This window comes from Solanum tuberosum, unplaced genomic scaffold, assembly GCF_000226075.1.
Source record: "Solanum tuberosum cultivar DM 1-3 516 R44 unplaced genomic scaffold, SolTub_3.0 scf00528, whole genome shotgun sequence".
NCBI lineage: Eukaryota > Viridiplantae > Streptophyta > Magnoliopsida > Solanales > Solanaceae > Solanum > Solanum tuberosum.
Window position 1 is genome coordinate 46,460 of NW_006239446.1, and position 15,150 is coordinate 61,609.

A 15,150-nucleotide genomic window follows, 5' to 3' on the forward strand; every position below is an offset into this window, starting at 1 on the left:
ATTGGGGGGGGGGGGGAATTGACTGCTTTTCTAATTCTTAGCAAAAATAATGACCTTTCCCTTTATACACAAAACCTACCAAAGGAGTACTTAACTGGATATCTTCAAACCTCTGTTGTTTTGAGTGACTGAGGGGTTTTCGTAATCTTGTCAAATCACTTATCGTTTCTTTATCTTGTTTGGAAAAAATGCATGAACAGTTATCTCCTCATTTTGACGAATTTCAGACTGGCTAAACAACTGACATGGAGATCACACCTCGTCACTTGTATTTCATAACTAAACAAGGAAATGACCCTTAGGAATACCTCTTAGATGTGCCCTCCCCAACCTTTATGCAAACCAAATATACTTTCACCTGATGGGGGTGAGAGTGATTTGACAAGCAGGCTTTATATGGCTATAGTCAATTATTATCTATGTTTGTTTTTACAAGTCCTATGGAACTTGTTTTTTGGAAGAGGAAATGCAAGCAGATTGATGCCGTGTAGCCACTGTGATCTTAACTTCCAACAGGAAATACAGATCACATTACTCTTTTTAACTCTAGCAGGTTTCTGATGACTTGAGAGCAACTGAAGTTTGGCCACATAATAGTTGGTTCAAAAATTCAAACAATGAAAGATTTCGATCAATAAACATTTAAACACTATATACGACATAATTAACAGCTGACACAAAACAAATTTTTTGTTGCACTTGAGCAGAGCTACATGTAACGCAACCACCAAATATGGATAATATTCCTGACTACATAATACAAGTAAAAATTGATAAACCAAACAACAAATGAGAAGAGTAGAAAACTTACATATTGGCTGATTAACACTATTGCAATGTCCTCTCTTGTGGTGAATTCCTTAAAAGCATCTTCAATCTGCTTCACTGTTGTTTCTGAACATGAGGATAGGGAATCTATGTTACTTTCTTTCCATAATTTGGAACTTAGATAAGGACGAAAAGCTCTACCACTCACAGGAAACACCAGCTCCCTATAAACCATCCTTCACTCAGCAACTAAATTAGAAGTACTTTTTGAATTCATTACCAATAAAAGGTCAACCGGTTGGTTATAAATGTAGATTGACTCTATTCAGAGTCTCCTATATTAGTCTAGATGAGAGAGTTAGCAAAATAAATGCATGTACCATATGTATGTGGAATGTTAGTTAATTGGCCATGGAAGTCTCTGCAGCTGGAGCAATTTCTCAGCTGTCAATTCCCCTGAAGCTTTTTTGAACTTTGTTAGCTCCTTAACTTTAGATTAGCCTTCTGTAATAGAGCTAACAATGTCTTTTACTCATCTATGCTCTGTATATTTTGCATCTTCTTGATGTGTTCTTTGAAATCCATTATCTTATTAAAAAAATGATTCCTTAATATCACCGTCTTTCATCTGTTTCAAAAAAAATATGGACAGTCTTTTTTTGGATAACCATGGTGTCCGGGGCCAGCTTGCGCGCACCTCGGCTTATTCCATGGGATACCTGCCACCTCTCACCAACAGCAGGTACCAAGTAACACTGTCCACCAAGGCTAGGACAGATAGCGAGAAAGCACCTCGTGTTTTTGTCTCCGTTGGGATTTGAACCTGAGACTTCATGGTTCTCAACCACTTCAATAACCACTAGGCCACACCCTTGGGTGCTAATATACACTGCTTTCTCTTTCGAGTATTTCACAAAAGTGCATTTCTTATGGCGTCCTTAAATAGTACCTTGGTCTGCGACCTACAGTGATGCAGCATGCCAGTAAGTGCGTAGCTCAACAAGAAATTTCCTTGTCCAACTTCTAATGAATCAAGATAGCCGTTTGTTCCAGTATAAATAGTCATTATTTGCTCTTCTGTGGTGAGAGGAGTTGATTGAGATTGTTTAAGCAATTTACGTAATCGTTGACCTCTTGCCGATTGATTCTGACAAAATTGTCTCAAGCACCGACAAAACCGGAAGCAGCTCATCTTTCAAAGAGAGGACAGGTAAATCACATTTCATTTGATAGTCAAAGGAGGACATTCTTATAGTCATAATTGTTGTTATAATTACTGATTAGTTATATATAAAGTTGTATTTTATTATGTCATTAGGAAAACAAAGCTTGGAGATTCAAATCTCAGAAATACATTATGTTTCCTTCATTCCAATTTATTTGGCAGGTGTTTTACCAGACACGGATTTAAGAAACGGATGTTCTTTTAATGCATAAGCTAAATATTATGTGAAGTGCAAAAACTGCCGTTACTACCAACAATTCATATATATCTCTCCTCATGAAAAGGTGAACTTTTATATGAAATTGGGTCCAACAAGTTATGTCATTAAAGGTAAAATGGGGATAATAAGACTAACTATTTCCCCAATATGATATTATGAAATAAAACTACAATAATAAAGTGAAATTAAAAAAATGTAACTATGCAGAGATGAAAAAAGCTATCTACAGAATGAAAAAAAGGAACAATATTTTATTCTCCATAATCATAGGGGCATGACTTATCATGAAAAGGGAAGAGAGAAATGGTGAAAGAACTTTAAGGAACTGAGCATGACCAATAATTTCTGATATCTGATAACTTTTGAAACAGAGACTCCAGCTATAATTGCAATCCCAGAACTTCTGAATTTAACACTGTCAGTGGCTGACATCTCCAAGAAAATACCCAACACTCAATGTATTGCCATTGGTTGTCTTATTTACTTATTCTTCCTAAAAATACGGAAGGATATGCGATATGGATCTTTGTCCACTGAAGCATTCTCTTGCTTCTACCTTGGAGGGCACAGGATATTAAGGTACTCGCTACTTCAGTCCTTCATCTTGGACACTGATATCAGAAACTCCCTTTTTAGCTTGAGAACTTCATTTTACTAGGCGACTAAACAAAACGCCTTCATATATTTTGCACAGATTGTCATAGATTCATCTTCCCCTATCATATCCTCTAAGTTTCACATCACATGTATCTAAATATTCCTACCAATAGGAAGTGTAATGGATCTTGGGCCTAACTCAACCCCAAAAGCTAGCTTATAGGGTGAGGATTGTTCAAGTCCATATAAGGAGACCAACTGCCCATCCCTTTTTCGATGTGGACTTCTTAACACTCCCCCGAATGCCCAGACCGGGTTAACTGGAGCGTGGACAATATATTATGGGGGCCCAAGATCGGTGAACAAAGAATCAGGATGGACTTGACCCTGATACCATGTAAAGATGGATCTTGGGCCTAACTCAACCCCAAAAGCTAGCTTATAGGGTGAGGATTGTTCAAGTCCATATAAGGAGACCAACTGCCCATCCCTTTTTCGATGTGGACTTCTTAACACTCCCCCGAATGCCCAGACCGGGTTAACTGGAGCGTGGACAATATATTATGGGGGCCCAAGATCGGTGAACAAAGAATCAGGATGGACTTGACCCTGATACCATGTAAAGATGGATCTTGGGCCTAACTCAACCCCAAAAGCTAGCTTATAGAGTGAGGATTGTCCAAGTCCATATATGGAGACCAACTTCCCATCCCTTTCCCAATGTGGGACTTCTAAACAGGAAGCTAGTGAACCAGATGTAGCAGCAAAAATTACAACAACAACATACTAGTGTAATTCCACAAGTGGGATCCGGGAAGGTTGGTGTGTTTGCAGTCTTATACCTACCTTCTGAAGGTAGAGAGGTTGTTCCAATATGTAGCAAAAAAAACTATCATTTAAATTCCCTCCCCCAAATTTCAAGCTCCTTTGCCCACATTGATAAAAGAAACTAGCCGGTTGGAAGAGAATTTACTAATTTGGAAAATAACTAACCATGCTATTTTGGTGGAGAGTAGAAGCTACAGCAGAAAGTAAATGAAAGATCCTCAAAACTACTGGAGAACTGGTAATTCCAAAATTGGAACTTACTTGAATCCACAATAAGGTAATTTGTTTTCCTCCTCAAATCGACATTGCCAACTCCAGCCAGTAAAAATCCGGTAATTGTGTCCTATATAAACAAGTTATTTCCATCAGCATCAGTATGTCTAGATATCATCTATCACGTGCATGTAGACTAACATGCTATTCATCATAAAAGCCCCAGGACAGTAAGTGGGTAGTATTTCAAAGAACACTGGATAATTAGTTTACCAATTTAAGAAGTTGCATACCAAAACTTAATCAAACAACAGATGAGATAGATAATTGCTATCCTGTCTCCAAAGAGTTCTGACCGTACATATGATGCACAACATATACATGATTACGTCCCAACTAAAACCAGTGCTCCATCAGTCACATCAACTGTAAACTCACATCAAATATAATAACTCGTCCAAACCATCTTCTAATTAGTCCGTGCAAGCCAACTAAGGTTATAAAAGATGTGATGGATACGAGTATAATATACATGCTCAAGGATGACTGATGACCCCAAAGCATCTAGAGAAAGACACACTAGAGAATAACAACCAACAGCTCATCCGCAATGATAAGCTATTGATGTTTCTATTTCAGGAAGAGAAATGCCATGATTTTTTTAGTCAAAATTGGCTTTCAGCATTTTTCAGTCATCGCACTCCTGATCTGTGTGTCCATCAGTTTTTCACTTATCATCTTATATATAGCATAGTGAGTAACTCCCAGGCAAGAATAGTTTACTTGACTATATGGGACTTTGATACCCCAAAACCTGTTTCCTTGGAAAATCCATACACATCAATGATTCCAGCACCAAAGTACATGTCCTCTATTAGTATAGTGAAAACAAAGAAAAACATGGTTCGATCCCATTACTAATTGTCTGATACAATACAAATAGAGCATATCCTATCAATTCTAAGCATACATAGCAACACCCAAAGAACAAAAATGCTGAAAAGTTCACCTCATCAGCGATCATGGCAATGAGGGCTGAGTTGTTAGTTCTGACAGGAGCTCGGTTAGCCATCTAAGAAAGCAAGGTTTCTGCAACCACAGATAAACTATAATAAAAATAGTCATGATTCAAAAAGTAAGAATCTTGAACACATTGACAGATTCAGATATCAAATCAAATCTTAAACTATTAACAAACCACCAGCAGAAAAAGAAATCAGATTTAACTTAGCATAAATATTCAAAACCTAGAAATTTTCAGAACCCATCACTAGTTTTAAAGTTTGATGAAAACCCAGTAAGGATTTTCCTAAATTTTAAGTTGTTAAACAACAATCGAATAAATCAAGACAAATCAGATCGAAATCCTTTGAAATAACAAAATTGAACGGAAAAAATAAGCTTTCGAAGTTGTGAATGTAACCTTTTGCCAAGCTTACTTTGAAGTTTTTAGCCTTTGAGGGATCCAATCGCTCGACAGAGACGAATCGAAGAAACAACAAGGGGAAAAACTGATGATATTTGGATATTTGCTGTCGCTGATGAATAGAAACTGGAAACAGGAAGTTAAAAATGGAAAGAGTTGAATGTAGACTTTAAGCCCCAAGAGTTTTAAATTACGCACAACTGCCCACCTCTTTGGGGAAAGTGCTTAATTTTGCCCCTGTATTTTCAGAAATTATTTATATTTAACCTTCACTATACTTTTGGAACAAATACAGCCCTACAATTATACTTTTAGAATAACTATACCCCCTATTGTTAACAAAGTTATTTAAAATAACTCTTACTTCTATGACTTAAACTTTAAAAATAACGAAATTATAGTATTATTTTTGTATCACATTGAGGGTGAGATAGCAATCTCGAGATAACTAATTTTGGAACAACTTGTTTCCCAACCAATTGAGTCACAAGGGTAATGGTGTAAGTAAATTATTTTTAAAAAATTAATCAACAACTTACGCAACGCACATGCATCAAAACTAGTGACTATATAAAAACATAGAAATGAGAGTGGAACTTTTTTGTTATAATCAAATCTTATATAATGAGTAGAAAGATTAACTTTTAGCTATCTTTTATGAATAATTAACATATATTTGTGTCTTTGAAATCATAACTCAATTATGTCTCGTGCTGCAAGAACAAAAATAATGTTATAAGAAAAGCAAGAATAGTATATACTGATTAAGAAATATTTTAGTAAAGTATTATATATGAAAAGTTAACATGATTTTTTTTTGTAGTATAGTATATATGAAGGACTAAAACATTCATACACTTATATATTAAGGACCATTTGGATTATTTTCATCTTGACAAACCACCATTCATTTGGTGATGATGATGTTGATGTGCAAAGGGGTATGGCCAAGCAGCTCATCCATTGTTCTGTTGCAGCCAGTGGCGGACCCAGGATTTTCGTTCAGGGGGTTCAAAAAATAAAAGTATAAACGTGTATATATAAGCCAACAAAACAAAATTTCAAGAAAGTAGTAGTATTTAGTTTTAGTGGTGGACCCTTGAATTTTTTTGGGTTTAAAACCACACTTTTAGCATGTTTTATAAAATAAAAAACAAAAAAAAACGTGAAAACGGAACTGAAACCTTAAAAAAAAACAAAAAAAAACTGAAATTGAAAAAGAAAAAAATAAAACGCTACTGCAGGGATTCGATCCCTCAACTTGAGACTTAATTTTCAGGGAAAATACCACTAGGCTATCTCTTTCTCCTTGTCATTGAGGGGGTTCAAAATATATATATTCAAAATAAATACAGAAAATTACCTTATATATACAGTGTAATTTTTTGCCGAGGGGGTTCGGGTGAACCCCCTGGAACCAACGTGGGTCCGCCCCTGGTTGCAGCCACCAAATGGACACAGATCCTTCAAAACCCAAGCTAGCTTTTCTAGCTACCCTCTCGCCAGCAAAGTTATGGTTAGAAGTAAGCAATTTACTCCCTCCTCCTTATATTTAACATTTAATATCAACAACTGTACTTTATCCCAAATGATAATTTCTGAAATGGGTGAGGAGATAATCTAGATATCTGTTTTACTAGGTTAAGTTAACTAGATGAATTTGATTCATGTAAGGTACGATATATGAGCCTAATTTTAACTTCAAAAGCCAATTCATGAGAGGAGTTTACCTGACTCTCATATATAACACCTGGGCCTAACTCAACCCCAAAAGCTAGCTAACGAGGGGAGTATTTCCCAACTCCATATAAGCATATCACCAGTTCATTCCCCAACCAATATGAGACTCTAACCCACTCTAACATTTTACTTTCTAGTTGGCCCAGATTTACTTCCCTGCACAATGTTATTGCTACTAGAAAAAGAAAAGTTGCTTGTTAAACTAAAAGAACACATCTGAAAGATGATATTAGCTTCTTACTGGTAGCTTGGATCAGATTGAAAGTTTACTGCTTGAATCAATAATACAGTGGATGATTGTTTTTGAACTTGTCTAAGCTTGGATACAACATCTGTAGGTCAAAGCTGAAAAACTTTATTGACTCCATAGTATCTTTTCCAAGAAAGGGTGGGCAGAAATGAAATCAAAGATAGAAATAAGTTTGCCTTGGATCCTTATTGGTGGAATTTCTTGTAGTCTGAGTACTGCTTGGCACCAGTAATTACAACCCACATTGCTTATTTGCTATTCTGATCAAATAGTGATGTAGTGACTAGTGATAAGCTATGTTGCTTGGACTCTTCAAAAATGTTGACGGGTGCGTGTCGAATTCTCCAAAAGTAGTGTATTTTTGTAGAATCCGACACAAGTGTGGCATCAAAAGCAAAGAGTTCGCGCAACTTAGGTGATAAGCCTCATAATATTGTATGTTCCTTTATACATTATCTTGACTCTGCAATATTGCGATAATCCTAACTAATAAACCTCTTAGGAGTTGATGTTTCTTTATGTTATATCTTGTCTCTGCATTCTGGTACTAGTACAAAGCAGACATTGCAACATTGTATATTTGATAAGACCGTCAATCTATCATTGTAAAGATTCAGGATTTTGAGGTTTTACTGCCTATATAGTAGTGTTGCATTTTCCTGTTTCACATGGATGATAAAAGCTAGTGATGCTCTTCAATAGTGGTGGTGGTATATGTAAATCTTATCAGCTGCTTTAGACTTCATGATTTCAAGTCTACAATTATGCTGCTGCTTGTTGAAGAAGTTGCTCAAATATGCTAGGTCTAGACATTTACGTGGTTCAAACTGTGCTTCAGGCTGAATAGAATTCAGATCTTTGGTCCGAGTAGTTATGATATTTGATGAAAAGTAAACACTTCATGTTATTGGGTAACGTCCCACTTCTTGAGCTTAAAGGGCATGAAATTAAAAAGGGGCTACAGGCTTGTAGTGATTCACCTAGTCATTATTTTAAATATACTGTACCTGGCTATAGCTCCCACTATAGTTGGCAAAGAAGTAAAATATTAGAAAGCAATTCCAATGTAAACTGCATTCTGACTATCCTCGACATTCCAAGGTAGTAAGAAGAGTATTGTTATCTGACTACTGAAAGCAGTCACTGGAGATATTTGCTTGTAAAAGATCAGAAAAAAGAGAGGAAAAATAGAAGAAAGAATGAGGCTATGTAGAAGGAGATAAGTATCTCCATGTAATGCTGTAAGTTTCCCTTTAGGAACTATATGTTCAGTATCATTTTAGCGAGAAAATGTTGACTTCTAGTGTTGTAAACTCGAAGGTTTTCTATTTACTAATATACATATACTGGAAACTTACTTAGTGCTGCTCAATGAAGAGTCCAGAATTTTCCTCTTTGATGCCTCTAAATGATAGGTTCCATATTTAACTAAGTTAAAATCCAACCTTAAAGTATTAAGCTATCATTGCACTAATTATAGTTCTCCATTGACCAAATTGTAGATGTAATGAATGTCAAGTTTTGATAAAAAAGATAGTTTTGAAACACTGAAATGTTAAGACTTTTTTCTCTTTAACCCTTATGCTACAAGTTCAGAATTCACTTGCTGTCTTAGATATATCACATGTTTTTCATTCAACGGTTGTGGTTCTCTAAATTTCCAAAATTTCTGTCTTATTTTTGAACCATAGATCTATCATACTCCACTGATGAAAGTTGTCTGGAGAAAATATTTTCAAATTTTGGTCATGTTGCTGAAGGTATGTGCCGTTGCTTGAAGATAATTTTTCTTATCTATTCTCCTCTTTCTTGTAGTTGAGATTGTGACCTGCATTTTTAAATGTATCTACTTCCCTTATCAGTTAAGATTGTCAAGGATGAAGTGACCAGGAGATCAAAGGGATATGCTTTTATTCAGTACACTTCTCAAGAAAATGCCATGCTTGCTCTTGACAGCATGGATCACAAGGTTATACTCAATAAATTTGTTTTGGATTTTTAATTCCTTTCACAGTATGTCTTCTTCGTCACGTTCTTTCTTCCCTTGTCAGTACCTCAATGGCAGGGTTATTTCTGTGGAACTTGCGAAGCCTACAAAGAAAGACTTTGGCAGATACCCAAAAAGTTGTGGACCACCTGTGGAAAGATTACCATCTGAAAACGAAGTTCCAGACCTAAAAGAAAACTGCTAAGGTAAGGCTTACGCTAGTGTTAGAATGTCATTCATTGATAGGTGAATGACAGTTCCACAAATCATCATTCTGGAAACTACTATGATGCAGCTTCGGGTGGACTTGATAAAAATTCTGTTGTGTAAAACTTCACTCTTAGGTCATTCCTACAGGCTACAGGACTAGTTTACTTGTTCTGTCATCGCACCCTGTGTTTTGCATGTAAGCCCACATATATATTGTGTTTGTTCTCTGAGGCATGGCGCGTTGCATGTCAGTCCAGGTCAATTACTTCATACTAGAAGAGGCTAAGTGTACTTTCAGTCATCTTTCAAAACCTGTACTTAGAATCATGTATATTAAATCGCAAGACTTGTGCTTTGTCAACTTGATGTAACTAGTTTGATGGTCAGGTTCTGCTAGTATATATGTATTTTGAGTTTTTACGCGGTGAAAATGGACTATCATGATGTACTTTAGGCTGCTGCCAAGGGTTTGGAAGTTGCCCTGGAAATAAAGGATTCAAAAATTAGTATTCATCGAAATGTGCCTTACATGCATGTCTTAACACTCCATTAATTGGAACAGTAAAGGGTAGATATTGAAAAAACTATTTAAGTGACTTCTCGGTTCTCTCAACCGTCAAATATTTTGAAATAAATTCAGTTTTGCCAAAACGACTAATATTTGGGATCGAATGTATTAAAGTGAGTTATTTTTCTATGATGGATGATGGAACAGTTGAGTGGGGCTAGAAAGGTTAGTATCAATAACTTGTGAGTCACAAGTTTGTGACAAGGACTTGCTTGTTGCATTATAAGCTGCTTTTATGTAATTGATTGGATTGTCGAAAGGATATTGTTGACAGTAATAATATACCCAATATAATCTTATATAAGTGAGGCTTTGGGAGGATAAAGTGTATGCAGACTTTACCCGTCTCTCTCGTGGAGGTAAGGAGGTGGTTTTGAAAAGACCCTCGTGCTCAAGTGTAACAAATGAAAGTAACTATGAAAAAGGAAATACAACGATGAAGAAGACATGTCACTTGATTAGAAAAGGAATACAAAATGTTTCGAAAAAAGAATAGTAACAACAACTAAATAATGTTATAACTAAAACACAATAGATAATATTTATGGTAACAAATATCAAAAGCAATCTACTACTAATATATACCACGACATACATGGTGCTATATACTATATATCAAACTCTCACTGAACCTAATCCCATTGAAAAGCAAGATATATAAAACTCAACTACCTACACTACCTACATGTTTTCTCTTTGATCCGCAACCTTCATACCTTCATATCTAAAGTCATATTCTCTGTAAGATTAAATTATGTCATATCATGTCATACCTTATCATATTTCTCTTCAATACTTTTTCGGCCTACTTTTACCTTACCTCATATCCACTATATTTAACGTCTTACACCTCCTCATTTAATGTATGTACATCTCCTCTTCACGTATAAAAAGATATTGTTGATCAACTTTAGTTTAATCAAAGCATATCTATTATGACCAAGACATGGATACATGCCTACAATGTGGAAGCCCATCAAGTTGAAAGACCCCTTTGAAGTATTCTTTTTGAATATTTTTAGAATATTCTTCTGAAGCTTCTTTTTTTCTGGTGCTCCGTGTTGGAGCTCGTTCTGACTTAGTAATATTTTTTTCGAATAAATATATAAATACTCCACGCTTGGAAAATACTAAGAAAAATATCTTAATTAATTTATAAAAATATTTGTCTACGCATCTTTTTTTTCTTTTTTTTTTTAAATGTCACACTTAATTAGCGCTTCATTTTTTTGGACTATAGAGCGTAAGACCATCTCCAATTCACCTCTATTTTATTCTTCATTTTCTTTATTTGAAAAATAAAATAGAGAATGAGCTCTCCAACCACCTTTCATTTCACTCTTTATTCTCCACTTATAAAGAGGTGAATAGTAGTTCTCCAAATTTTGGAAAAACTACTATTCACCCTCTCTATTTTACTTTTTGATGTTTTATTTATATTTCTATTATTTTATAATTAACACATTATTTTTCATATAAGACCATTAATTAAATATTTAATATACATCATTCTTTTTAAATGTAATATAATATTTTAAAAAATATATTATTTAATACATACTATTTTCATCTCGAATTAATAATAATATATATATTTTTTAAAATTCTTCACTTTAATATGATTTGATATTATTATAATTATCTGTCACTATGATGAATGCACAAAATTAAAATAATAAGATGAAATTTTTAATTTAAAAATACAATACATAACATAATAACGAGATAACACAATAGGTAACATAATAATTTTATCACAACAATTTTGGTTGCAATTTATGTCCACTAATCTATATATTATATAATTTTTATTTGCAAGTATGTTATTTAGAAATTTTAAATAAAATAAATTTTTAAATAAAATAAAAAAATTTAAAAACTAAAATTTATATTACATGAAAATTATACAAAGTGATTATTTGAAAAAGAAAGAAAGAAAATTATATTATGAAATAAGAAAATTAACATGAAATTAAAATAATAATGATAATAATAATATAATATGGAGGAGAGGAAAAAAAGATTCTTTTTTAGAGAGTAAAATAGAGAATTGAGTTGGAGTTGATTGTTTGAAAAAATAGAGAATTATATATGTGGATAGTAAAATAGAGGATAGATTAAGAGATGCCCTTGAGTGATAGCTTAAAAAAAAGATAGAGTTGAAGATGCCCTTAAGGGATAGCTTAAAAAATGACATATTTTAAAAGGCTAACAAAAATTAAAAATAGTATGATAAACGACTTATATGTGCTCTTTTTTTATCTTACTTGTACGGTAGATTATTTATCACCATAACATCGATACTAATATAAGTATTTTATCATAGTATTCATATTAATTAATACGTATATAGTTTTATGTCTTAAAGAATGATTTGAGAAATAAGTAATTAATGCTAAGGATAAAATAAAAAAGACTATATTTTTTTTGTAGGTTAAGAGTTAATATTTATTTTTAAAATAATGGAGAAGGAAAAAATAAAAATCCAATCTAAATCATAGTACTGTACTATGTAATCCAGCATTGGTCAAAATTAAAGGAAGTACTTTATTACATGAATTAGTGCCACACATTTCAATGTCAAATAATTAAAGTGAAAGTGATAGCTTACATTGGTCCCTATCACACAAATATTTACTTTTAGAATTACTTATTCAATAAATATTTACCTTTAGAATTACTTAGAAAAATTAATACTTTCTTAATTATTGAAAAAATAATTAGTCTAAACCAAATTAAATAAAACTTATTGAAAGTAGATGCAATTTATTTTTCTGAAATAAAACCTTAATGTTTCGAAGTTACATAAAGGTACAACAAAATGGAAGTTTTTAGTTTCCACTTTTATTATAGTGTACTCCATTGTATCAAAATATTTATCATTGTTATGAAAAATATTTATTTTAAAATACGTATCATTCTAGAAGTTTAAAACAATTTTTAAAATTTTATATTATCCTTAATAATAATTATTTTTTAAAACTACAAACACTTCACAATTTTAGCACATAAATAGAATAATTATTCAATAAAAAATAAATAATTAGATACCCCTCTTAATTATTTTTTTCTAAAAGGACATGTAAATGAAAAAACATGATAAAGAATTTTAAAATGAAAGAGTAATTTAACTGGATATTAAAATTTAAAATTGTAACCCTCTCCAAGAGAATATTTATCTTGTTACAAATGGGATATCCTCTTCTCATGGTTCAACTCTTATCTCAAGATGTTAAATGCATGCGTTAGGTACTACTATCATTTAATTTTTTTAAAACTCTCTCTCGATCGATACTATTTTGAAATAATAAAATAATATCGAAGCTTGAAATAGAATTATAATATTCAAACAGATTATAGTCACAAATCGACACAACTTCAACAATCCTAAGTACTTATTTCTTAAACTTCATCCTATTTTTGGATCGTTATCAAAATTTATTTTTATCTTGATTCTTTATAGAATGCTAAAGTTAAATCATTACAAGCTAATTGAATGTCAATATCAAATATCAACACACAAAATAAACGAAACAATGAAATTGTTAAGTTAAATTTTCTTGATTATAACTATGAATTCTAAATACGACTAATAAAGGAAGACCAAAAAATTGCAATAATATATCCAAATAATGAAATAATGATAAGTCAAATCTCCTTGACTGTAACTACGAACTCCAAATATAACTAATAAATGTCTATTTTTTTTCTAAGAAAAGCAAAAAAGTTTGCAGTAATACATGTGGATTTTATGTGGAAACACAAACTTAAATCACATATCTTCCTTGAGAAAATGATCAAAATGGCCCTTCATTGAATTATTTTGATCCTTTATATATATCACTTTATCTAAATAGTCCTTAATATATATAAAAAGACAATTATTTTAGTCCTTAATCCTAAAACTAACCAAAAAAATAAATAAAAATGGTTAGATTTAATCGTGGGTCCCACAGAATTGATAGATGGCAAACCCTTCTTCCTCAATCTGCTTTCTTTCACCATTACCACCGCAGACCCGTCTCCTCAACTTCTTTCTTTCGCCATTTTCTCTCCTGCTTTATATCTTCATAAGAAAAATACTACACACCTCATCCATTTTTAACTCCATTGAAGCAAAATTTTCAGAAGCTTCCATTATCCTACATAAAGAAGAAGAAGAAAATCAAGATCATTAAAACAAATGTAAACTAAGTAAATTAAATAAAAGACTCCATTTTTTCTCTCTTGTTGAAGCGATCTATGGGGAGGATTATAGCTTTTCTTTTCGTTTTTTCCTTTTCAAAATTAGTAATTTTTTCAAGTCATTTTTTTCATTCTATTTTTAAAATTAAATGGTAACATTTTAACGGGCATAGATAAAAAACAAAAACCTTACGAATATTCTTTGAAATTTGAAGAAACTTTTGTGTGTATGAGAAGATTTTGGGAGCAGAAATCGTAGAAGAAATAGCAAAAGAAAAAAGATGAAGGAGAAGCAATGGCGGAGAAAGAGGGAGGAAGAAGAGTTGGGACCCACCATTAAATTTAATACTTATTTTTATGTTTTCAATTAGTTTTTAGGGCAAGGATCAAAATAATATACTCTTTATATATACATTAAAGACTATTTAAATAAAATGGTATATATAAAAGACCAGAATAATTCATATAGGACTATTTTTAATAGTTATTTTTATATTTTCAATTAGTTTTTAGGGCAAGGATCAAAATAATATACTCTTTATATATACATTAAAGACTATTTAAATAAATGATACATATAAAAGACCAGAATAATTCATATAGGACTATTTTGATCATTTTCTCTATCTTCCTTCTAAACCTTTTTTTAGATTAGAACAAGAACAATAATATAAAAGCTTTGATAAATTTGGGACCCATGATGCCTCGTGTCAAAATAAGGAGAAATAAACTAGGACCCCACAAACCACGAGGCTTTTTTCAATTATTCATTCCCACTCCATTTTGTCCATTTTCTTTTTGTACCTTACCAAAAATATAAATCAGAAAATAGCATCGTCACCAAAGAAAATTATGAAAAGAAGATAAAAATCTATGCAAGATATCATAGAGCGCATATTGATTTTTATATTTTTTAATAAAGACAATTCAATA

At 32.6% G+C, this 15,150-nt stretch overlaps 2 protein-coding genes across 5 annotated transcripts in view; one reads left to right on the forward strand and one right to left on the reverse strand.

Annotated features, from left to right (window-relative positions):
• LOC102603935 (V-type proton ATPase subunit F) overlaps window positions 1–5,411 on the reverse strand; it is a 6,406-nt gene extending 995 nt beyond the window's left edge. Inside the window, exons 1-4 of one of the 4 annotated variants that reach the window (XM_006364931.2) lie at window positions 5,291–5,411; window positions 4,861–4,940; window positions 3,900–3,981; window positions 812–894 (exon numbers count right to left, since the gene is read on the reverse strand). In XM_006364931.2, the coding sequence (XP_006364993.1) occupies window positions 812–894; window positions 3,900–3,981; window positions 4,861–4,923 (228 nt within the window). In that variant the 5' untranslated portion in view covers window positions 4,924–4,940; window positions 5,291–5,411. Of the gene's footprint in view, window positions 1–811; window positions 895–3,899; window positions 3,982–4,860; window positions 4,958–5,274 lie in introns of all 4 variants that reach the window. The other 3 variants (XM_006364932.2, XM_006364933.2, XM_015304255.1) reach the window with 3 other exon arrangements.
• A 706-nt stretch (window positions 5,412–6,117) lies between these two features.
• LOC102604708 (cold-inducible RNA-binding protein) lies at window positions 6,118–9,850 on the forward strand. Its single transcript, XM_006364934.2, has 5 exons — window positions 6,118–6,247; window positions 6,715–6,800; window positions 8,959–9,027; window positions 9,130–9,236; window positions 9,319–9,850. Exons 1-5 carry the CDS (start codon window positions 6,195–6,197, stop codon window positions 9,457–9,459), a joined length of 456 nt encoding a protein of 151 aa, XP_006364996.1. The 5' UTR covers window positions 6,118–6,194; the 3' UTR covers window positions 9,460–9,850.
• Window positions 9,851–15,150: the final 5,300 nt, after the last annotated feature.